Raw genomic sequence first — 25,415 nt, 5'->3', positions numbered from 1 at the left:
CGACGCAAGGCGACGCCAAACAGCCCGTTGTCCGCTGCAGCGGAGCGCCCTGTGCCCCCCTGCACTGCAGAGTGGGGTGTGTCTCTTTCTAACACACCCATATCACGCCCGTTTTAAAGGGCCCATACCATGAAGCGAATCATGGCGAAGACCGTTCCATCGATATAAAAAGATAAACAAATGTTCCCATGATTTAAAAATATACCTCAGTCTTTTTAATTTAATAAATAATTCCGTCAATTTAACATTTTTATTTAACATTTAAAAAAGTTTTGTTCCGGCCGTGACCATATTCACCTTATTTTCCATCAAACAATGTGGGGTGGCCATCTTTGTTTACGTTGTGTTGAACTTCCGGTGCGGAAGCGGATCCACTGGTACAGATTACAACCGCAGCACAAATGAACACCCAAAAGATCGTAGTGTTGTGAGGCCCCACATAACTAATGACCACCATCTCCAAAAGAAGTCAAAAGGACATTTGGACATTTGTGTGGATGTTTTACATTTAACCCCTTCAACCACAGATGCAGGTCCTCCTCTTTTGATAGGGTGCCCTGCATAGCTAGCAGCCTTATGATCAGTGTCCACAGCAGTCGTCTACTGTTCACTGCATTTACTTCAAATATGACACAACCATAAACAATTTCATGCAAAATGTCCGGAAATTCTGCACAAAAACGGAAGAAACAAACACTAGTAGTAACCCCACTTGTTTATGTTGAAGTTATAAAAGCTCTGTCTGAAATGGAAGGCTGTGCCTCAATGCCTTGCTCCCTATGCTGTCTCAAAAGTTCCCCTCGAAGGCAGCATTGTGAGGGGACGCACTTCGAAGGGAGCAGTAGGCAATGTTGTGAGGTTACTGACAACAAAAATCATAAGACATAAAAAGACAAAATTCACCTATTATGCTGATTATTTTCTAATTTATGTTCAAGAAAATAATAGTAAATAGCTTTTAACATGTGTACACATTGCTGCTTAAATCCGCCATGCTGCTTTTTCTCTCAAGTGGAGCCAGTGCTAACCCAGAGGATCATGGAATATGTAAAGCAGTGAATGATGCATCTACGCTGCCTTCACAAACTGGCAAGATGAAGGTACCTTAGCAGGCAGTATTTTATACAAAGATACAATTCAGACGTGATTCTGTACCTTCCTGTCTTTGAATCCTGCCTGAAAAAAACTAAAAGCAAGAACTTATTGTGTCTGGTTAGGAACTGTGGGTTTGGATGAAAACCTAATTCTTGCTTTGTTTATTATTTTTCTTATTATAGATGGATGTTGTACATTCATTTTGCCCAATGAAAAGGTTTTAACAGTTTTAAAAAATTGTGCAAAGCTCAATATTGCCAAGTCTGCTCATGATTGGATGCTGCTGCCTGCCTACTCCCTGGACCAGGCTCTCTGGCTGTGTTAACTCACCAATATTTGTTACAATCCTCATACCTCCTTTGTTTTTCCTTCTTTCTGTATCTCTTTTGAGATGCCCTGTTCTGACTGTTCTGTCCCTGTACCGCCCAACCTGAGATGCTGTCCTGCTCTGGATCCTCGCATTGATGCATTCACACCACTCTAGATACTATATAGCTGTACATATGACTGTTCACCAGCATAGACTTTCACATGGTCACTGAGCATGTGTGATAGGCTCACAACCCACTGTCACATTAGCCAAAGCTCTTCATTATCTCACTCTTTCCTGCCCAGTTGTTCTTGTTCTTCTGTTATTTGTTGTGCTACCCAGTGTTGACCAGAGGAGGATGGGTTCCCCTGTTAAATCTGAAAAAAAAAAAAAAGGTAAATACATAGATATGAATAAACTTGAACTGAATGATGACTGAATGTCTGTAAACCTCTGACCACAAATGTAAGATTTATTTTGATAAGCATTTATATTTTTGGCTAGCAATATATTTTACGCTCTGCTATCCTTCCCTGGATCCCATTTTTGCCTAGTGTTTTTCTAATGGTTGCCTAATGAAACTGGGAAAAGCTGAGGCAATAAAGGCCTACAGTTCTTTAGATGTTGTTAGATGTTAGTTCTTTAGATGATGGCTTTGATTGTAGTAACCAACAATGTTTTCTGAGGTTTTCAGGAGTCTATCTTTTCTGTGGCATGATGTGTCTGACTGGACAACCTCTGTGCTGCCAAATTCATTCTGATTTAAACACCTAAGATTGAAACACCTAGATTTAGCCTGGACAGGGCAGGCCCAAATTGCAGACCTGGTTGGACAGAATCTATCTACAGTATATACTACGACAATCCACTGCAAAATCAGGCCTTTTTTCACAGCAAATATGTGACAACGTGAAGATGTAGTCATTGTGGAGAGCTTAGATCAATTATTAACAACAAAAGGATTTAACAGTCAAGAACTACGACTCAGATTGTCACTCAGCAGAACAGGATAAAAGAGCTTGAATCTTCAAGGGTAATGACTTGCCTCTAAAAAGATCAGAGTTGTCCAGGCTGTGCTCCTTTTTGTGATTCTTCATAAATGTAAAAAAGCAGGCCAGGAAAAGCACTAATGCCTTTGAACTTCTGAGTTGGCGAAAACCTTTACAAGCACCATGGATGGCAAAGAAAGCAAAGAAAATGCATCCTTAACCAAATCAAACCTTAGCTCTCACTCCAAGCTCAGATAACCAAACCGAAGCTCTGATTCTGGACATTTTATGAGAAACTTTAATTCAGTGGTGAACATATTTATGGTGGGAAAAGTTTAAGTTAAACGAGAAGGATGACAGCCAGCAGCAAGATGGATGCATACAATCTGAGGAAATTATGGAGCAATTAAAAAGCCTAAAGACCCAAACAGAAGACAGAATATTCTGCAGTTCCCACCATCCAGATGAGTTGAGTCCACATACTGGATGGGAAACATGGTTTGATCATGAATGTCACATTTCACAGTGCATTATGTTTCATTACTGGTGATGGACCTTAAATTCACCTTAAGGTGTACTACTTTACAGTGGGCTGGTCATTGCCTTACATAAGATGTATTTCTTATGGTAGATATTACATAATATTTACAATTGTCACAGCAGCGCACTGCATAACCTACATTAGAGTTCTAAATGTGCAAATCCCAGGTCATGCCGTTTTGCCAGCCAATATGTCCATGTGGGGCCTATATGTGTAGCCCAACTGGGAAGCAGAAAGTTTCCTACTCAGGTTTCACATTGGATGACCACCAGGGGAGGCTAACCATAGGCCCCATCTGGGTTGTACACTGCATACAGGGCTTAGATGGGATCCATGTGAGGTTAAGGTGGGCTGTTACGATAGGGCCCATTTAGGAGCCCACGCCCTAGAACCCACCTAGACCATGTTCAATGCTCCTGTGCTTTAAAAATGATGTTCGGCTGGGTGCAAAAGTCTGGAGCATTGCTAGTGCTAGGGGGAACTACGAATAGGTGGGTCAAATGGCAGTACCAAAGTGGGAGAAAATGGGAAAAATTTGACAGAAAAAAATGCATAATTGTGTTGCAATTTGTGATATTTAAATGTTCTACCTTTTTGGAGAATAACTGTGATTCATTATTCATACACACTAACAGGATCTCACAATACCATAAAAGATCCATGTGAAACTCTGGAAATGGCATCACAAAGAAGTTTTGGAATTTGTGATTGGACTTTCATACACAGACATAAACAACTTTGTTCTAAAATAAAAAAAGATTCCCAAATTTGGCAAAATAGAGATTTTTTCTTAAAATGTAAAACCATTTTTTTTGGGATTGCAATCGCTGTTTCTGCAGGCACTGAATCTAAACATCATTTTGATGTACCAGCTTAAATATTTCCATACCAACATTTAAAAAAAAAGTGCCCCCAAAAAGAAAATCCAAAAAACAACTATAATTCTTTTCTAATTAATTAATTCATCCTTTGGGATCTTTTTTTCAAAGGTTCTGACAAAGTGATTCCACTTCAGTAATTATAAAACAAGATTTCTTCTAGAAGTGACTGTCTTGTTGGAATATCATATGAAAGCATTGAATAATGTCTTGGATGTCCAATGATTTTAATGTATAGGAATTCTCATCTACTATTAGATCCTATTTTCAAATGTATGATAAAGTACTTAATATAATTGAATATATATATATTGTATTTCTTCTCTGTGAGGTATGAGTGTTGTGTGCTTTCTATATTATTCTTTTATCTTCAGAATTCCAGAGCTCTCAGAGAGCAATTGTTAATTAGTTAAAAAGAAAAAAAAAGTCACGGGAATAAGATAAGGAGTTATACCCGGCTCCAAACTACACAGTCATGGCGACACACCCCAAGGTCATGAAATTATGTGAAATAGTGAGTTTTTTGAGACAATGTAAGACCATGGAGAGGGGAATCCCACCATTTAAAAAAAACAAAATAAACGTACCAGTGTTTTTGTTTTAAGTGTTTTCTAAAAGACACTTACCTTCCCAGATTTTCTTTAGGAAACAAAATCCATAATATTTACAAAATAAACACAATGTCTTGTGCCATTGTGCCAATTTGCCATTCAAACATACCAGCAATACTATATTTAATATTGATGAATGCAAAATGTGGTAAATTGGTAGACTTTTCTTTGGGTGCTATTTGGTTTTATAACCCAGTGCCTCTCCACCAAACTACTAAAAATAGTTTCTTGGCTAAAACTTTATATTAAAGTTATTGAAAAGTTACTGTCTCCAACATCAGGCAACTTTCCTATAACATTTCCAGGTAGATTTAAGGAGGCATCATTGTGAATGAGCGCATTGTGAGTCTGAACTTAACCAAAAGACCACTGAATTTCCATATCCATATTAGATGGAAGCTGGATTTCTCTATAAAATAGATATCATTTTCGATACAAATACATTTTAGTTTTAACTGCTGTCGCGCCCGGTGGTAAACAAACTTTACAAACGAAATGTTTTACCCTGTGTCCAAATGTCAATAGATCTTCTGAAATATGAGGCTGAAAGGAGTCTAAATATGAATAATGCTATAAGTCAAGTCAAGTCAGATTTATTTGTATAGCGCTTTTTACAACTGTTGTCGTCACAAAGCAGCTTTACATAATTAGAACTTAATAAAGGACAGAGACAGAGAAGAAAGAAGAAATAACATGAAGCGTCAAAGACCCCCGTGAGCAAGCCAACGGCGACAGTGGCAAGGAAAAACTCCCTCAGAGCTGGAGGAAGAAACCTTGGGAGGAATCAAGACTCACAAGGGGGACCCATCCTCCTCTGGCCAGACTATTTAAACATTAATGATAAAAATTACCAAAGCAGATACAACAGAAAGTTGATAGTGGTGCTATTAATAGTGTCAGACAGACACGAGTCCATATAGGTTTCAACACGGCCACCAAACAGGCAGCAGCGGCAGGCGGGTGAGCCATGGGTGGTGGCGGGTTGGGGGGGACCCGCTACCCGGACTGGTAGGTGGCAGCTGGTTAGACGCAGGTAGAGGGGACCTCAGCGGGCAATCTTCCAGCAGGTCGGGCTGGGTGGCCATTTACTCGAAGAAGGTAAAGAGAGAAAAGTTAGTTCTAAGAGGAATTTTATGGAGGGCAGAGAATGTTGAGCATCAGCATCAGGGTATGTCTGATGACTCCGGCAGGTCTGATTATCACAGCATAATTAAAATGAGAGAGCCAGAAGGTATAAGTAAGCCAACACTTCTTTTTGTGAACAGTTTCAATAATATCTTTAGTAGCTAGGACTGGGTAGCTAGAATGGGAGTTCTTGCAATGCTCAACATGTCGTCCGTTTACAAATAAAGTCCTGCTTTTCAGCAAAATGAACAAATCAGGCCGCTGGTTACACTGTGAGCGGAGGAACCCCCTCTGACTGGGTCATGCAGATTTCTTCTTTTCAACATCCGGAGAATTCGACCCTTCCTCTTTAAAGAGGCCACCCAGATGCTTGTGCAGTCTGTTGTTGATTACTGCAAGTCCTTCTGGCTGGTCTCCCTTTGCACACCATCAGGCTCCTACACTTGATCGAGAATGCAGCGGCACAGGTCGTCTACAACGTTTCTAAGTTCTACCATATAACTGCATATCGCTGTTTCCCGCATCAGATTCAAAACCCTGATGCTGACCTACAAGGCCAAGAATGGACCAGGCCCTCCGTACTTGATGGCAATGGTCAAAAGCCGATCTGCACCAAGAGCCTTTCGAGCACGGCTCGGCTCGACCCGCCATCCTTTAAAATCTTTACAGTTTCTTCTATCCTGGCCCCGAAGTGGTGGAACGAACTTCTCCTGGGTGTCCAAACGGCAGATTCACTCGCTGTCTTTAAACGCAGACTGAAGACCCACCTGATCCGAGAGTACTTGGGTGAAGCGTAGTGCACAGTATTGTGGCCGCCATACTGGCTTTTGTGTTTAGTAGTATCTATGCTCAGAGGTATATTCTGTCTAGTCTATACAGACTAGCTAAGGGTGTTTTCTGAGAAATCAGTGAAGCACTTTTGTAAGTCGATCTGGATAAGAGCGTCTGCTAAATGCCTTAAATATAAACTGTCCCCCGCCCCATGTGGAGATCTGCGCAAGCACATTAACCAGAACAGGCTGAGAAAGGTTGTTCGACCTTCAGTTTTCAGTATTGTGGTGTATCTTCATTCACAGGGACCGAAGCCTTGGCTCATATGATGGAAATAACTGCCTGGTGGCGTTGCAAACACGGCAGCCAAGTTAACAGACTTGCTTCACTCCTGGGCCAGGGATGGCTGTCAAACCACCCCTGAAACTTCCACTGATAGGGCCAACACTTCTACATGCTAGAATGAAGTGAATCAATATGAATATTATTTTTTATTATTATTTTAGATGCTCTAATTGTTTTTTATTGAACTACTAACATAAAGCACCACTCATTTTTGCTGTCTTACGTCGCCCCTGATCCCGGTAGAAAAGTAGCTAGCTAGCTAATATTCAGGGTCTCTGATCGTCCCCCCTGCAGAAGAAGTAGAAACAAGAAGCAAGAAGCTTAATAAAGAAATGATGGCTGCTCTTGAGAGAGCGGAGGAAACGTGGTGTTTCTATGGTGTGTTTATGTGTCCAACAAACCAGGATCTCTGCTCTCGGAAGAGACCCACCAGTCCACCACAACAACCCCTTAATCATGAAGTCTACATTTTTATTCATTTATTTTTTTTACATCTTCCACAAGGGATTTTTTTTTTATTTTTTTAAACTAAGCAGCTTCTCTAGTACAGAGCACAGCCCTCTGCCACGCTTCAGGCCACGGCGTTGTTGAAACCCTCTGCTGCTCTGTTGTGTCGGTAGCAGTTCCAGGAAGCCGGGCGCAGAACTATTTGACCATCATGCCGTGCGATAGGCTGACAAGTGGATCCAAGATGGCGTAGAAAGTAAAGCTAGGTAAGCGCAGACTTCCTCCTACACCTTTTTATTCGTGCGCCTCTCGAACGTGCGGAACCGCTGACTCGCCTCGGTTCTGGGGCGAAATTACGGACGGTAGCTCGCTCTGGTGCTGTGAAACCCGAACGGGTGCTGCTCTCCTGCGCAGCAGCTTTCGCTGCACAATAAGGGCCTCAGCCGCGACCCTCCGAGCAGGCTAGCTAGCTACATGTACAGCGTTAGCTCACCCGCTAGCACTGCTAGCTGGCTCGTCTCCCCGACAAGCTCTGAGCCAACGTTGCTGTTTTGTTGATTATTATTTCCCCCCACACACACACAAAAAAATGGCGTGTGTACAGTTGTGTACAGAGTGCGCGCTTGTGAGTATATCGTGGACGTTGTGGGGCTTGGTGCACGGCGCTGTGTGAACTCGGCTTACGGGGGCGTCGGTGGCTCAAGGCCGTGAGAAGCGGCCAGCTTCAGCCCGCAGACCGACCGGCGACGTCGCGGTTAAGCCGAAGCGGAGCTGGAAAGGCTGCAGGGCTGCTTAATCGGGGGCTCCTAGGGGAAGCAGGTGAAGTGGAGGAGCTGTGACGGTTGTGTGGGGTTTTTTCGCCTTCGTTTTTGTTTATGTGCCGCTTTCTGCAACAGACAAGACATTGTCCCAAATCAGCCCTGCTGTTTCCGAATCCGGGTCCAGACCCCCAGTGAGCTGGGCGAGATAGATAGGTAGCTAGCTAGCTAGCTGGCTGCCTGGCTGCCTGGCTGGCTATAGTGGAAAGGGGAAAACAAGCCAAAAGCGTGAGGGAGAGAGCAACACGAGAAGAGGCCAGACTCAAAAGGGGAAGCCATCCTCCTGTGGGCCGCCCTTGATGTTAAGCTAAAGTTAAAACACACAGTCAGAATAGAGCAAGTTTAGGAGTGAGTGGCTCAGCAGGCTGCGCTCGGGGGTTGGTGAACGTTAGGCGTCCATCTCTCGATCGGTTCCTGATCTGTGCGGTGGATTCCCCTTTTCTGTGCCCTGCTACAACACAGCTAGCTAACTGTAGTTGGTGTTTTTTTTGTTGTGTTTTTTTTTCCCTCTGTTTTTTTTCTCTTCTGACTTGACGGACGTGCAACACACACTCGCACGCCCACGCGGACACACACACACACACATACATACACTCAGACGGGACATCTATTATTAACTGACCCGGAATCCAAAGATAGGCTGTTTATATTTTTCTAAGTCTCTTGTGTTGCCTTTTTTGGTGTGATCGGCGTTGATTAGATGGCCACGTTATAGCTTGTTGATGTTGTAGTCGTGGACGATGCACGGTCGGTATCGGTGTACCGTGATATTGACACACTGTGATTCTGGCGATCAGTGTACAGGTGTTGATCAGTGATGAAGGTCATATTCATATGTGTGTATTTTTCATAAAATAGAGAGATCCAGTTTGGTTATTTATTTATTGATTTTTTTAGTTTTGTATACTTTGTATACAAGAAATGACTGTAAACAGTACTTCCTCAGGACTTCAGACAGCTCAAAATGCACAACAATGATCATAATAATAATGTATGTACGTTGTACATACATACAAACATTTCTGCCTGATTAACCTTCGCAATTCAAAAGATTTTAAGATAAGCAAACATATCATGCATGTTTTTCTGCGTTTAGTTTTACCATAGATTGGTCAGGGCCCATTTACTCTGTTCATGTACACTTTAATATTATTTGATACTGTATATATATATATATATATATATATATATATATATATATATATATATATATATATATGAAATACTGATATTAAATTCTGTCCATGTCAGCTGCCTTGCTTTTTGATAACCCACAGCTCTGTTCTAACAGTCAGCTTGGCAGAGCTTTGAATTCTTTGTATGACGGAAGAGGGTGTCCCCCCTTAAAAGCACTGGCCTTGTGTTTATGCGAGTGTGCTTGATCAAACAATAGGATGTCACATGACTTGTTTTAGCATGGTTTTTGAGTTGCCGTCTTGTTGCCGTATAAATTATTCGTATGCAATCCAGTCGTTACACAAACGTGTATAGAGAACTGTTACTCCTGCCCTTTACAGGAGTGATGCTCTGCTGTTGTGTTCGACGGGAATTGGTGTGGTTTGTAAAAGCATTCCTGATTTATCTGTTTCAAATGGGAAAATGTGGAAGAGGCTGGAAAGGCATGGCTACACTCTAACTCCCGACTGAAACGCCAACGGAAAATCGACTTCAATCTTTCCGAGCCAACTACTATGAGGTCTCATGACTTCTCATCAGTTGCTCCACTGCAGATGTAGCAATGGCATGAATACCAGAATTATGAGGGGAAAAATATTTGATATGCAGATCTTGTCTTTAGTGGCTTAAGATCCTTTTCTTACAAAAACAACAAATTCTAATAGTTTTACAGCTAGTTTATAAGATGTCACCACATTTTTGTTTCTGTAGTGTTTAAGTCAAACAAGTGCCCTCATGTCAAGTTTCAGTCAAATGGCCTGTCCCAAAGTCCTCACTTTCTGACTGTTTCTCACAGGCTGATGCTTTGGTTGTGCTTTGTTGGGGAAAATCAGGGGGGGAAAGGTAGTATCACAGGAATGTCCGCAGCTAGCTTTAGCCCTTTCTGTGGATAAATCCAGGGATGTTACCAGGTTCATTTGACTGGTATTGTTTGGAATTTCAGGCGTTCACACATGTAGCTTTTAAAAGTTAGTTTGCCGGTATACACGTGTTCTTACTTGCCATTAAAGTCCTGTTAAACAGGGTATGATCTCATCTGTATGAGAAACCAACAGAGCTTTTGGTTATGAATCACGTATACAATGAACTCTGCGACATTTGTCCCTCACAAGAACTGATTTCTGCATCATGTGCACAATATAGTCTTGCAATGTTTTTAAAACAAAATAATGAAGCAAGTTGTACAATCTAGGTGTCACGGTCATACCTGTTTAATTTACATTAAGCTTTACTGGGATATCCACTCAGATACAGCTGCCTTAAAAACCCAGGCAAACGTGCATGTGCAAAGAGAGTTTCTGATTAAAGACTAGATCTTCGCACTTGAAGTCTTGACCAAGTGCTTGAATGTAAATTTTGATATACGTTTTATAAAAGGAGTCCATGAACTGCTAATGTGAGCGCGGTCACACCTAAATTGCCTTTTGTAGAGTTTGGAGAAACATCTCCAAACTGTGCAGGTCTGTGGCATTGCTATGCTGAATTTAGACTCTTTTTTTTTTTTCGTCCTTTCTCCCCTCTAACCTATAATCTCTTCCTCAGACACTCTGTCCCAGAGTCATGGAGGACAGGAGGCCGCAGAAGTCATGTGAAGAAGCCATTGGATCATTAGTGAGGCGGGAGTATGAGGCGGTGGTGGCCCACAGCACGGAGGCCCTGCTGGCCTTGGGGCCGTGTCCCCCCACCCCCAACACGGCCCTCCTCCGCAAGCGCGCTCTGCTCTACCGGATTGCAGGCCTGCTCCAGCTGGTGAGCTCCATGGCCCAAGATTACTACCATGGATTTTTCTTTGGGTGAAGAAAGCGCTGTGTGCTTTTGAGGAATGCCTTTAATGTTCAATAGTTTGCTGTTCGCGGTGCCTTGGGTTGCACCCAATTTTCACAGTTTGAATTCACATTAATAAATAGTTCATAAAAAAAAAAAACGTAACAAGTAGCAATTGACATTTTGAATTCTTGTTTACTTATTTATTTATTAATGTATAACCAAGCAGCTGGTAATGGTTTAGATGCAGAACGTTTCCTTATGTTGGCTGAGTGAGCCAGAGCCTTGACTTGGCATCCGTTCTTGGAGGGCCAGAACCCAGTCTGAAGGTTTCTTCTTCCAGTGCTTGATAATTAAGATGATGGATTGAGTCAGCTTTGTTAAAGAATGGTAAACACTAGGTAGGGTAGAACTGTGGAATATAAATGGAGTTGCCCATTCCTGAGCTGGAACGTAACTTTTGGTGTCTCTTACTTTTACAGAAGGACTATGATCAAGCTGATGAGGACTGTAAGCACGGTGAGTGCCCATTTCCAAGAAACCTGCGTCTGTACCAACAAAGAAGATAAAAATAATCAACCAGATGCTTAACCAGACAGCGGTGGTTGGTGTGGCACAACAGAGAACACAACTACCTGCCAGTGAGCTGCCACACCATGTGGGAGATTGGGGTTTGGTTCCCGATCTGAGTGACTATTCTGTGCTGCACCAGTATAGTGCAGTCCTTTAAATGTCATCAGTGTGTACTGGTCACACTGGACCATAGAAAAGTACAAGTTCCTTGAGGAGCTTTTTAAAGGTTCTTCAATTTAAAACTGTGGATGATGCTCTTAAGGTTCTTTGAGGAAAGTTTTTAAAAAGAAAAAGGTTCCTTGAAGGTTCTCCTTAAGAGCTTCCTCCACAGTTTCAAATTGAAGAACCCCCAAAAGTTCCTCAAGAAACTAATACTTTAAACAGTGTACTAGGTACTTCCTACGTTCTGAAGGACGTTTGATGATGGGCATCTTTAACATTGGACTAGCATGTAATCCCTTTATTCATTAAATTCCATTGTCCAGGACGTTTGTCCCTCAAACATCAGGCAGCATTTCAGGGAGCAAGGACATTCATTTGAAACTGCGTTTTCAGGACAAATTGAACAAATCCCAGCTCAGTTTTTCTAGAACATGCAACTGACATCAGCCAAGAATAAGATCTGATATTACATCAGTGGTTTAATAAAGATGATAAATATTACCACCAGAAATTCAATGCCAGATTTGTTCATGTGTAGTTCTCTGTCTTTGTGTTTGCGTGTAGTGCTTGCTGAAGAGTTGGGGAAGGGAGAAGGGAGTTTCCGGGTTGGACTTCAGAACATGTTGCTGGATGGAAGCCTACAGGAGGTGTTCAGCATTCTCTCCAAAGCTCTGTATGGAGAACCACTGGTAAATGAATATATCTTGCTATCAGAGCTGTACTACCACACACACACATTTGAAATGAATAAAGTCAGTGTGATTGCAGTTAAATGTGTAAAATGTTTCCCAAATGTCAGTCTTTCACTTCTCAAGCTTCAAATAATTCATAGTAAGCTCAGAAGATAAATAAGTAAAATGGTTTCACAGCTCTAAATAGGATTTAAAAGTGGCAGAGAAAGCTCAATAGCATCACCAATGAAGTTGAACTAAAATGAATTCATGTTAATGTCTAGAATGCCTCATTTAACTAGTAGAAGTTAGAACTAGTGATCCAATCTCAAGCCAGACAAAAATGATTGTAGATTCTCTCATGTTTCAGAGCCCTTGAAATTGTTGTTTTATTACTTAAATGTTTTGTCTTTTTAATCAACAATCTATCCTCTTATTGTGTTTAAGAATGGAATGATGGCTAAGGATATGACGAGACTGAAAATACTCCTTTCTGAAATTGAGGTACGTTTACGCTACTTTCATAAGGTATCTGCATCCTGTACTAGAGATTAGACTCTGCCAAACGAGGCATGTCTAAATAGTCTCCGGCTGTGTACCATACTGCTTTCTCTCTAGGCTTTTTCTTTTTAGTCGTGCAGAGAAAGACATCAGTACCTAACTTGGTGTTAGAATTTGTGTTCCTTCAGTTTTTTGAAACTCTGTGGGGTGTTTTTGGGGACTTTTGTCTGAAATATGAGTTTGAGTCATGAAGCTTGTTTGACTGGCAGGCCATAAACAGTAAGATGACGACGCAGCTGCCGGAGGAGAGCGAGGAGGGTGAGTTTCCTCTACAGACCATTTTAGTTGCACAATAAAAATCAAAAGTCTGTTTTCAGCTCTGGTCATATGACTCGTAGCGCTTCTTGGGCGTATGTGCTGACATGCTGTCTCTCTCTCTCTCTCTCTCTCTCTCTCTCTATCTCTGTCTATCTCTCTCTCTCTTCCCCTTTTTCCTCTCCTGGTCTCTGTCGGCATGGCACTTGGAGCAGATGTTCTTGAGGGTTGGCAGTTCCGGCCTCCACCTCGGGGAGTCACTAGCAGTGAGGAGTACACATTGTGCAAAAGGTACGCCTGACCTCTCTGCTGCTGTTTTTTGACATTTACACTTTCACATAGGATATGAGCACTGCACTCCCTTTTAAGATTTACAGTAATTGAGGTGGAGCTGTTTGCTCTTGTAGGTTTAAAAAAAACAAACAAAAAAAAACATTTGAGCTTCTCTTTTTTTCCCTCCCCATGAGTTTAAAAAATTTAGAGAGTTTGAAATGGTTGAAGCTTCTGGAACCAGATCTGATCGGTTCACTAGTTACATTTTTATAGCAGGGATTTAACACTAAACTAAGGACAATGGCTTTAATCTGTGAGTTTCTGCTGCAGAAAAGTTTCTGGAGCAGAATTGCAGCATATTTGTTCTGCTCAATAGCTGGGAGTAGTATTTACTCCTGGTTCTAAAGGGCTGTGGTCCAGCTCAGTTTAGCTAGTTTGATATTCTGCCTTTTCTCAGAGGATGGCCAGTAGAGTTGGGCAGTATCCACTTTTATTTTGGTACGGCCTCGAAATAAGATTGCGGTATATGTTTAATTGGATGGCATGGTTCTACATCTGTGGCTTCTGTACAGTCTTATCCTGTGTTATTTTAAAATGAAGATTGATCAAATACAATGTTCAGTTTGCTCACAGGGTCACAGACTAAGTGAGCAATGTGCACAATTTTAAATTAATCACTTATGTACACAAATGTACCTGTCAGTTTGATAACTGCAAAAGTTAAACTGCTCTGAATCAGGACCGAGAAGCTGAGTAGCGTTATCTTAGTTAGCATTATAACAATCTGCTCACCAGTCTTGCTGACTGAGAGCTCACTTATAAATGGTTAGATTACCATGACTCTGATGGAGTGACTAATGCTGAAATTATAGTTATTTTTCTATAGTTTGTAACTCGCTCACTAAGCTAGGCATTGCTTGGCTAGCTCACCTACAGATCCACCGAGAATCAGACGGCTCCAGTGCAACTGCTAGTGTTGACTGGAAAAACTGTTTCCAGGTACATTTAGTGGACCGATTTCCTTGCTTGCTACCTTTTAATCAAACTCAGCTTGTCGCTAAACTCACAAGTATGGCGACATCACCAATCAGTGAGCTCTCACAGCACCTCTCACCCTGTGGCTCTCTTAAATGCCCATGGAGGAATGAGATTATTTGACAATGTACTAGAAAGACACAGAACAGAAATTTGATACATCAGATACGTTGTAATTTTGAGGAGCTGCCATCAAAAAGAGTTACCTGAGGATCCCATGTGAATTTAAACTTGGGTTTAGTAAGTTTATACTACTACTCAGCAGATGTTTAGTGTAACCAGGGCTGTATTCTTATTGGTCTACTTAGGTTCTGTATAATCTTGCATACTCTGACTTCTACAACAGCAGACCTTAGAACAGAAATTGGTGTGCACTCAACCACAGTGGGACTGTAAGACCACAGCAGACTCATATGCTTGTTCAGCCACACTGGCCGTAGTTTTGTAGTCAGAATGCTTGCAAGTGTAAACCTCCTTATCCACCAGTACGAAGTATGGCTAAGACCACTTCACAACACTTTAAGAACACTGTTTGATGATGTCATTGCGATACATTTACTTAAGTTGCAAGCAGCGGATGTGGCTGGCAGCATTCAGCTTGTTGAACATTAGTTAGCTTCTACAAAAAAAAAAAAAAAGGTTTACTCAGATCAGTACTTAGAACCCAGGTTAGTACCACAGTAGAATTCACTGCTCTAGAAGTTCCTAAAACAGTACTTTGTACTTGGTGTACCGGGTGTACCTGGTACACACACGTTCAGGTGGTTAATGAATTCTGAGAACAAAAAATGTGTTACTGCAGTTTTCCAGCTACACGAACCAAATTGTGGCATGCCAGCGGTCTGGAGCGCAGAGGTGTTGGCAGCTAGAACTGTACCCCATAGCTAAATGTTTTAGTAAGAGCACAGTTATAGATCAGCTACATCTGTCTAATAAATTAAATCAATAAGAGCCAATTATTTATTAATTCAGTTTTCTTTTATGCCATCCAGGCTGGTTTATTGTACTAGACATTTCATAATGACCAGAACTGATATTTAAAAAGAAGTACATGAATGAATAAATACATAAATATAGAAGAACAATGGATTTTTATTTATTTATTTTTAATGACAGTTTAGTGGTTAGTGATTTGATGTAAAATGGTTAATTGCCAAGAATCTGACCAACCAACATTTTCTCTATAGTGGTGGCTGCAATATTTAAAAATAAATAAATGAATAAAAAAATGGAGACGAGAAAAGAAGCAACAATTCACTATCCTGTTTACTGCTTTGTGTGTAATTCTGGTGAAATATTGGTAAATATGGAAAAAATAGCCTTTCTTTGAATACTCTTTTGCCTTACAGTGTTCTGCATGTCCGTCTCTGTAATGACTGGAGTATGAAAAATGCATTTTGGGCAAACACCTTATCTCAAAATTGTGCTAAACCAATGTGTTGGACATCAAGAATTCATTACCACTCCCTGTGATGTCTTTCTGTGAGAGCTTCTATAGCCAAATATTTCAACATATGAATAATGCAAATCAGTTGTCTGGTTCCCATCATCTCTGAATAATACTGGCTTGGTAAGCTTCTCTATAACAGAGCATTCAGTAAACCACTCTAGATTACTTGGCTTGCATCTTAGAGAGTGTGCAGAAATTCTGTAAAATTGGTGGAATTTCCCTATTTTTTCATAATAAAAAAAAAAAAAAGGCATTACTGCTCAGTACCTGTTACTCTGGGTCAACAGTGTAGATGTTTGGTAGATAGTAGAATTAGTAGATGTTTAGTGCTTTGTCTGATCTAAGATGCTCATATGCTTTAAAATGTGAACTTGTGCTCTTGGAGTGGAGTTTCAGTGTACCTTTCTATATCCCTGTAGGTTTCTAGAGCAGGGTCTATGTCGGTACGGGGCTCAGTGCACATCAGCCCATTCTCAGGAGGAGCTGACCGAGTGGCAGCGGCGCTATGCCTCCAGACTCATCCGCCTGAAGCAGCAGCAGGAAGGGAAGCACTACACAGAGAACTACATGGAGGCACTTATTGAGAAGTGGATCAACTCCCTCACCCCAGAGAAAGTGGTATGCTCTACAGTAGTGATTAATTACAGCTCCCAGTTCGTTAGTTCCCAAGTTTCTTCGTTGTCCTTCACCAAGTTCTTTGTTAAAGCAACCATATTATCTTGTGTAGGTGGTGCTATTACATATTTCTGGCTAAATAATGTGACTGTAAGAAATGTACAAATGTTGCTGCCATGGTTGTGGACTGAAAGAGACGGCCATGCTTTTGAGGAAATTCTTCAGTCAAATGCTGCCTGACTCTGTGGGATCAATCTGGTCAGACTCGATTAGCTCTGTTGCCATTTAAAATGATGTGGTAGTGCCACACGGAGGGTGTGAATGTCCCTGTATTGATTCTTTTTTCCCCCTCTGATATCATTTTAGCTCAATGACTGTGTGGATGGAGTTACAGTGGAACATAGCTCAGATCTTTCAGTCACGGTCAACACCAAAAAGTCTTCGCATTCCTGGACATTCTCACTTTACTGCAAGGTGAGTGCTTTAGAGTTTTCCCTCATGAGCGTTTGATAAGGAGGATGAGAACAATAGATCACCTGGTGTACCTAAGGTTTGGTATATTTTCTGGTTAGTATGGAGTGGTGTTTGCTTAGTAGTCTCAGATATATGGTCAACAAAAATGAGGACTGTTGAGAGATAGAGGTAATATAACAAAGAATGTAACTGAAGAAATGTCTTACACAGCCTGTGCCCAAATGTGCAGGTTTCTTGCATGCCCAGCCCATTTTTATTATCACCTCACAGCATCTCTACTGAATTAAGATCTGAGCTTTGGTTTGGCTATGCCCAAACTCGCCATTTCTTTCTTTAGTGGCATTCCTTGCTGTATTTTCAGGAACGTTTTGGATCATTGTCATGCTGCATGGTCCCCTTCAGCTTCAGTTTTTGTACAGATCCTCACATTTTCTTCATGCCCTCTGATATAATAAAGAACCACCATGTTTTTAAGGTCCTTCACACATTTCTATTACAAACATGGTTCTTTATGGAACCGAAAGTAGTTCTTCTAGGATTATTGCTTAAGGAACCATTTATAGCACTTTTATTGTAATGTTTTATCGCCACAGCCCCCCCAGTGATATATTTGTCATGGGCACTCCTATCCAACACCTAGTGTTGGCGATGAAAGTGTGAATAAGAATTATAATGCTACGTTGCTAGCTAGGTGGCAGGATGTTTTTAGCCTTTCTGAATGTGGCCCTGCTTTCCCAATCCGTTAATTAATGGTACACTGTGGGCAAATCTGAACTGTCTTTTATTTCAAAACAAGGGAATAAAGTGTATTGAGAATTCCTTCCAAGGGAAGTGCATTGGCCACTGAGGTACTGTTTTATGGTGCTCCTTGAGTGGATTGGAGTTAAGTGCTTTGCTCATGGGGACAGCCGCAGTGAGCAGAGGAAGAGCAGGAACATAAAATCTGGCAAAGCTCCTATACAAACAGTATAGGTACACAACCAGTATAATTCTAATAAGCCACCTCTTTGTGGTTCACCCCATATTTTGTTGTCTGTTGGTTCAAATTAGGATTGCTCTTTTCTAACTTTAAATACCAATATCAAGCCAAACAACTTTTCTTAAACCCCCTGGTGTAATACTAATAAGATGATTAACACACCAGCATGTGGTCCCGTTAGAGATGCCTTGTCATGGTCAGAGCACTAAAGATTTGTTTCCATCCTTATTGACGTTCTCCTCCTTATTCTGGCTGTTCCAAGCCATTTGGATGCACTTGAATAAACAAATTCTTTAAATTTTGGGCCATTGAAAGTTTTTCCAAGAGAAAAGGCAAGGTACAGCACTACTTCCAAGCATAAATTGACTTGAAGGAGTCTTAAAGATCTCGACAAAGTTGCACTGAGCTAAGTGGCGGCCGCAGACATGAGCGTTGGTTGGTCTACCCTGGCAAAGCATGCAACCGCAGTGTATATTTGCAGGTGCAGCTGCCTTTATGCCTTTAGGGTATTTGATCAGCTAGAAAATGCGAAAATGCTCCCAGCAGAAGTATAGGCAGGGAATTTGGGTAGCCTAGATCACTGTATCAGAGAAAAATAAGGAGGTGATAGAAGTGATGCGAAGTTTGTTTTTATTTAATTTGATTCACAATGTGCACTTTTGTTACGCTCAAGCTAATAATAACAGAATAAAGCACCTGAGGTCTGCACGTGCACAGAGTCGCTAATTAGCACATATCAACTCGACAGAACAGACAGAGCTTACCGACAATTTTCTTGGGAAATTGACCTTCTACTGCAAAAATCCTTTTACATCTCAGCATATGCTTGGTCAGAAATTTATGAACACCCAGGTGTCAGTGGTTTCGTTTAGAGTTGTGGCACTGAGAAACACAGCAAAACATCATGAAGCTGGATTACGCAGTTTGTTTTGGTTCGACCGGAAATTAGATTACCTGCAAACAGAAAGCGATGGAAATAAGAACCTGGAAATGTGGTGTTGGAACCAAAAGAAGTTTTTTTTTAACCAAAATACATAAAAATGCCTCCGTCAGAATAAATATTATTTTGTGAAGTGTGTCAAATCATGCAATAGAAGACCTAATATAAGAAAAAATTAAACATTTATATCTTTGTTTTGATTTAATCTATACTTAAAACATTAACACTGCAACTTACATAGGGTGGAGGTTTTGGGGCATCTCTCACTGTTTATGCTGTTATGCCTAAGCCTGTTGTGTGGAAGCTGTATTTTTTTAGCCTGTGCTGCTCTTACTGTGAGTTATTTAAATGCTTCCTATACTATATTATAAGCAACAGGAGGGTGATCACAGCTGGGAATTCCATAGCTTATACAGACCACTGAGTAATCGATCTTGACAAATACACTGTAGTGTACGTTTTAGGCACCAACATTAGAATTGAAAAGCTCCTTATCTGGGCAGTAAGTGTTTACTTGTTCAGTAAAACACTAATATTAGAATAAATACAAATACCATTCATAAAAAGTAATGAATTTTACATCACTGTGTTCATTTAAAACATCTCCAAAGCCCTCCTCAAAGATGTCTAGTATTATTTATAGTTATCGAACACCTGGTTTGATATATCAGTGCTTAATGATGTGAAATCAAGTGAGCTGACCGTGGTATTTAACTAATTCAAGTGCTGGCTGGGAACGCTTCATGATACTAGCTGATGATCGCTGTTTTATGCGTGTTCTCCTCCAAATTGTCTTAGGAGCCAGTTACACTTGCTGCGTTGCGTACATGACTAAGCCCATTCTCTGCTTCATGTTCCCAGCCTGCCCGAACCCTGCACCGGATCGCCCTGCTCTACGATGCCAACCGGCCACATTTCTCCATCATGGCTGTGTCAGCAGGGGACACCTCCACCCAGGTGCCTCAGCAGGTATGCGAGAGTGGTTGTCAGGAGTGGAGCGGAGCGGGCCTTGTGCAGAATGGCATGGATCACTGCCTGTACACCGTGGAAGTGGCCTTCAGCACAGAGATCTTTGGGACCTTCCGGCAGACGGTAGTCTTTGATTTCGGGTTTGAACCGGTGTTGATGCAGAGGGTGATGGTGGACGCTGCGTCTATTGAGGGTAAGGCTTTATATTTATTTATTTATATATAACTAATTTGTCTTCCATATGAGTAGTGTTTGAGTTACAGTAATGGATTACTATGGATAACCTCCATACGTCCAATAACAACAGTTATTTCTGAAACCACTTCATTAGTAGTTGTTGTGGTAATCAGTGGTGTGGTGCAGATGTGACACACAGTGATTAGGTTCCAAAATGCTGCCCTATTCATTTACTCAAATTATTTTACAGACACTGTCCTAAGGACGGACACTTTATCCTATATAAAAAGAGAAAGGGGTATAAAGGGGAAAACGTCTAGGCCGGTAAAATTATCCTTATTTCTGTTGCAATGGTATTTATTTGTTTTAAGCAGTGAAATGATTATTTTTTTCTTTGTTAGGGTATCTTTGCCAACTGCCCCTTTTTTTGTACACATTGTATATTTAAAGCATGGGGACACCACTGGTAAAATTCCATGAGTTTTGAAGTTGAGAAATGTTTTTGACCTCTACATTCACACGTTTGCACATTCTAGCTTATTTTTTTTATTTAACATGGCAGAGTAATTAATTGTGCTGTGTGCAAATTGTGTGGGGATTAAATGTTACATTTTATTTCAATATGTTCAATTCTAAAATAAAAATACATGAAAATTGTATATAAAAATCTGCAGAAATGCTTACATTTTATTTTAGTTCCTTGTAGTGGATTTGTTCACTTACTTTCACTTGGAAAATCAACAAAATGTGTTATTTGAACAGGGGAGCACGAACATTGACCAAGACTGTAGTTCATTGCTAATGAGTTTTGTAGGTGGATTGTAAAACTTGCCTTTTTTGTGCCTTGAGGGCGATTAATACTGGTGGTACTACCTTTCATGCTGTGGAAAATGGATTCAAATATTGCTACTTTTCAGAGTATTGTATCAGCATCTGAAATGACAGTATCATGACAACACTACTACTTAATTTACTTTCCTGCTGCAAAAGTTGGTTAACGGATCATTACTATGTCAGAACAGTGAACGATGTGTAATTCCTGTTAACACTTTTTGTGCCCCCTGCAGACCTGGAGCACTTGTTGCAGGCCCGTCAGCAGCTCCTGATGACAGCAAAGCGCTGGGACTCCTCCTGCAAGACCATCGTGGAGTTTGTCCCCAGCGAGAACATGGAGCTGGAGCGTAGCCTGCTGAGCCGCTATCAGATCCCACTGTCTGCCGACCAGCTCTTCACGCAGTCCGTGCTGGACAAGACGCTTACCCGCGATAATTACCAGTCCCGGCTCCACGACCTGCTCTACATTGAAGAAATCGCTCAATACAAGGAAGTCAGCAAGTGAGCACTTCCTCATAATCCTCTCTTTGAAATTTAAATATTTAAAACTTAAAGTAGCTAAATACATTCATTAGAAGGGGGTGTCCACAAACATTTGGACTTAAATTATACTAGATACACTGTATCTATTTTAGTCCATACTTGTATGGAGGGCATTATCATCCTCACAGATTGTTCACCTATGGTGAATTCTGGAGAAAAGTTCTTAAACATGCAGTCCTGGTTTGCCGGTCTTCCTCCGTTCTGAACCACTAGAGGTCACAATTGATCCTTGTGGCATTTAAGGGCCTTAATGGTTTTCCAGTTGCCAAGGGTACGTGCAAGGGAAAGCAGTTGAAGTTATGTAATGACCGGGAAAATATGGGAGCTCTGCCACATTCAGTCTGATTTGATATTCAATACTTGGTTGAATGTCGACTTGAGCCATTTAACAGCAGTACTGTAGGAGTGTAGCACAGGAGATCTACTTTTACTCTCCAAAAAATGCAACTTGGAGGTCAGTCAGTTTGAGCTGAAGTGTGCTGCTTTTTAGAGTGGAGGCTATGCAGGCTATGCTAAGCCATCCCTGTAGCACAGATGAGGTATGGCATTTAGAACATGCCAGGCTGCTTGGAGCATAGGTATTTTGACGTCCAGTGACAGCAGTGCCACGTTGAATAAGGAAAACAGCAGCCACCACCACCCTTTCAACCTGGACTCCCTCTTGCTTTGTTTTTGTATGTTTGGGAAAGAGTTGCTAAACCATGGAATGGATCCAAATACACTACATTGAGAAAAGTATTTGGACACCTGTTCATTCCTTGTTTCGTCTTCTGAAATCAAGGGCATTAAAAAAAGAAGGTTTTGTTGGAGTAGCTGTCTTTACTGCCCAGGGAAGGGTTTTTACTAGATTTTGGAGCTTTGCTGTGAGGATTTGATTGCTTTCAGGGACAAGATAATGAGTGAGGTCAGGATCACCACCAAATCTCATCCCCAACTAATCCTAAAAGTACTGGATGGAGCACCATCGTTCCAGAGAACACAGTTCCACTGCTCCACAGCTCAATGCTGGGGGGCTTTATACCGCTTTAGCCCACACCTGGCATTAGGCATGGTGCCAATAAGCTCTTGTTATTCTGCTCCAGTCCTATTCTATTGGCAGTACTTCTCTACAGACTAAACAGGTTGTCAGCCATGGATGCTACTTAAAGTAGCTGAATGCATTCATCAGGAATAGTGTCCACAAACATTTGGACATATAGTGCATCTCAGCAGCATTATGATAAGTCTTTTTTTCCCCTTCCTCTTCCCAGGTTCAACATAAAGGTGAACCTGCAACTAGTCTCCAGCTTCATGTTGACCGGTATCTCTGGGGGCGCCAAGTATGCTCAAAACGGGCAACTGTTTGCTCGTTTCAAACTGACGGAGACGTTATCAGAGGACACCCTGGCCGGAAGGTTGGTGATGACCAAGGTGAACTCTGTGCTCCTGTTGCCCGTTAGCCGGGAACGGGCAGGCCAGGGCCAGCCCACCAGCAGCAAGGAGCGCGTCTATGAGGCGCTGATCGAGGAGAAGACCAAGGACTACATCTTCCTGCGGATCTGCAAGGACTGCTGTGATGAGCTTAGTCTGGCGCCCGACAGAGAGCTACAGGTGGGGTGCTGATTAGGACATCAGTCTGTTAGTAAGATTTGTGAGCGAGCTAATCATGCGTTGGGGATGCACGTCCAAAGAGTTTGCTATCCTGAAGGATTCACTTCTCTTGGAGCCTCACAGCCACATTTATTTTCTATTTTACCCTAACCCAAGGTGAATTCTATGGATCCTCTAACACATTAATAACCTATATAAATAACACCCACAAAGTGCAGGTTATAGGTTTACCTCTAGGCTACTGTAACTAATGAGATTTTGTGTGAGTTTATGTAACAAAAACACTCAAAATTCAATTTTACACATTTGTTTTCCAATTTTCTCTCGCTTAGAAATAAACAGTGGGGGGCTCTATTGTGCCTCAATTATATAAACAAAAAAAACAGTTCCTGCTGAAACAGTTGAAATGAGACTGACCTTTATAAAAACAGTGATTTCAAAAAACTAAACTATTTACTCTTTTCATAATTAATGTCAATAACTAAATATTATATTATTATATAAATTAAAGAAGAAGAAGATTTCTTTTCCTTTTGCATTGTTCACTATCTTCTGGATCATATTTGCAAAAACAAAAAAAGATGACCAGTTATTTTAAATTATACTAGAATTTACCTCTAATAAAAAATACAAGATGTAGACCATTTAATTAATTATGATAAAGCAGAGATAAATTGTTTGATTTTTATCATAATCACATTGACCTTACAGAGCACATTTACATGTATGACATTTAGCTGATACTTTTACCCCGATCAATTTTGGCCTTGTGTGACTCGTGTCTGGACTTTATCCGGATTTTAGCCACATGCATTTACACTCTGTTGTGAAATGCGTTTTTGGTTAGTCAGACTGAAATCTGATTGCTGTGTGGGACGGAATATGCAAATTCGCTCATTTTGTGCCAATTATGACTGATGTTTGGATGTTTGTACTGGGAGGTGTTTTAATTCTGGATTGCGTCTTGATCAGATTCGTATCTCTTTTAAATGCGTCTTGGGTGCGTTTACTGTTGCATTTTATGTGGCTTGTCTTTATCCAGATGTAATCCTTATACTCAAGGCTCATGAAGTGACCAGGTGTAAACAGGGTCATAGTGTTGAGAGTCTTGCCCAAGAACTCTTATTGGTGGTGTTTTTTGTCTGGCCAGAGAGTAGTACCATAGTCTGGTCTTGGAAAACAGTATTTCTGAAAAACTGGACACAGTCCTTAGCCAAGCTCATTACACAAGAAAAAGCCAAAGAATTGTTTTTGTTTCCTGGTGACTAAAAGCACAAATTACACTTTCAGACTCTAGGGGGAGCCCAGAAGCAAGAAATACCATTTTTCCATAATGCTGCTTTAACTAAAACTGAAAATTCAGATCTCTTTCCTACAGTTTAACAGTGGTTTAAGCAGTTACTCACTGTGCTGAGGTTTCCTCATGTTTCTGCATGGATCTCCAGATATTCACATAGTCTTTAAAGCGGTATTAATGTGAAGCATTTAAAAAATTCTGCTTGCCTGTCTCTGACGTCTGTGTTGTCCGTCTTTCCAACAGATGATGTAAATGGGACACGTCATAGTGTGATTTGCAGAGACTTAAACTCCCAGTGTTTCAGTTGCTCATTCACCTATTATACTACTGGGCATCTGGCCACTAATAACATTCTGTGTGGGTTTTATGTAACAAAAAAAAGGCTGTCTTCTTATCTTACTAGGTGCACAGCATGCTACTTTCTTTTGTCTTAAAAGGCAAAGAAAATGTAATTTTACATAATATCAGCCCTTTAATCTTCTTTCTTTGCTGTTTTTAAGCACATAACTTGCTGAAGGCACATTTTGGCATTGAGCATCCCAGCACTGAACCCGCTTGTTTGAGAATATAAGCTCTGCCACCTCTTCAGAAGCAGCCGGCACCGCTTGAAGCACTAATTGAATTGTGATGGCAGAGTCCCAGGGCCCTTTAGTCATAGGCGAGCCCTATCCGCCTGGCAGGCTGGCCTCCAAACAACAGGCGTTTGGCCCAAATTACCCGTGCCCTACCTGCTTAAAGGCAGCAGAGCGATCCCATTCACTACAGCAGCTTTAAGCCTCACGCACCCACTAACTGTACTTAAGCAGCATTAAGACTGGAGAAACGAACCTCTTTGTCATGTGGAATCCCTGTGGTATCCTTCACGGCTGCCTGGCGTAATTTGAAAAGGCTCATTAGTGGATTGTAATGTGTGTAGTTTTGTGTATGAGCCTCTGGCTGAGGGTGTTCATGGGTTCGCTTGTGCTAGTCAGTGCATTGAACAGACTGTGACCACTTGTGTAAACGGGCTTGAATCGGAGATGATTGCTCTTTTCAGCTGCACATGCATCTCCTAGTTTTAAAAGGCATGTAAGGGAACACAAAGACGCAGCAGGCAGACGTACGCTAGCATGTGTAGGTGTATGTTAATCAGGTTCCTGTGTGTTTT

General features: G+C 41.2%; 1 protein-coding gene across 1 annotated transcript in view; it reads left to right on the top strand.

Moving 5' to 3' along the window:
* Positions 1 to 7,291: 7,291 nt before the first annotated feature.
* Positions 7,292 to 25,415, top strand: part of helz (helicase with zinc finger) — a 48,612-nt gene continuing 30,488 nt past the window's right edge. The window contains exons 1-12 of the mRNA XM_072692881.1: positions 7,292 to 7,378; positions 10,649 to 10,855; positions 11,353 to 11,389; positions 12,170 to 12,294; positions 12,724 to 12,780; positions 13,047 to 13,095; positions 13,308 to 13,383; positions 16,270 to 16,468; positions 16,832 to 16,939; positions 19,720 to 20,020; positions 21,072 to 21,339; positions 22,632 to 22,971. Coding sequence (XP_072548982.1) covers positions 10,667 to 10,855; positions 11,353 to 11,389; positions 12,170 to 12,294; positions 12,724 to 12,780; positions 13,047 to 13,095; positions 13,308 to 13,383; positions 16,270 to 16,468; positions 16,832 to 16,939; positions 19,720 to 20,020; positions 21,072 to 21,339; positions 22,632 to 22,971 — 1,749 coding nt within the window. The 5' untranslated portion in view covers positions 7,292 to 7,378; positions 10,649 to 10,666. The remainder of the gene's footprint in view (positions 7,379 to 10,648; positions 10,856 to 11,352; positions 11,390 to 12,169; positions 12,295 to 12,723; positions 12,781 to 13,046; positions 13,096 to 13,307; positions 13,384 to 16,269; positions 16,469 to 16,831; positions 16,940 to 19,719; positions 20,021 to 21,071; positions 21,340 to 22,631; positions 22,972 to 25,415) is intronic.

This window comes from Salminus brasiliensis, chromosome 12, assembly GCF_030463535.1.
Source record: "Salminus brasiliensis chromosome 12, fSalBra1.hap2, whole genome shotgun sequence".
In the NCBI taxonomy this organism is placed as follows: domain Eukaryota; kingdom Metazoa; phylum Chordata; class Actinopteri; order Characiformes; family Bryconidae; genus Salminus; species Salminus brasiliensis.
Note: the sequence above shows the minus strand (reverse complement) of the source record. Positions and strands in the feature narration are given on the sequence as shown.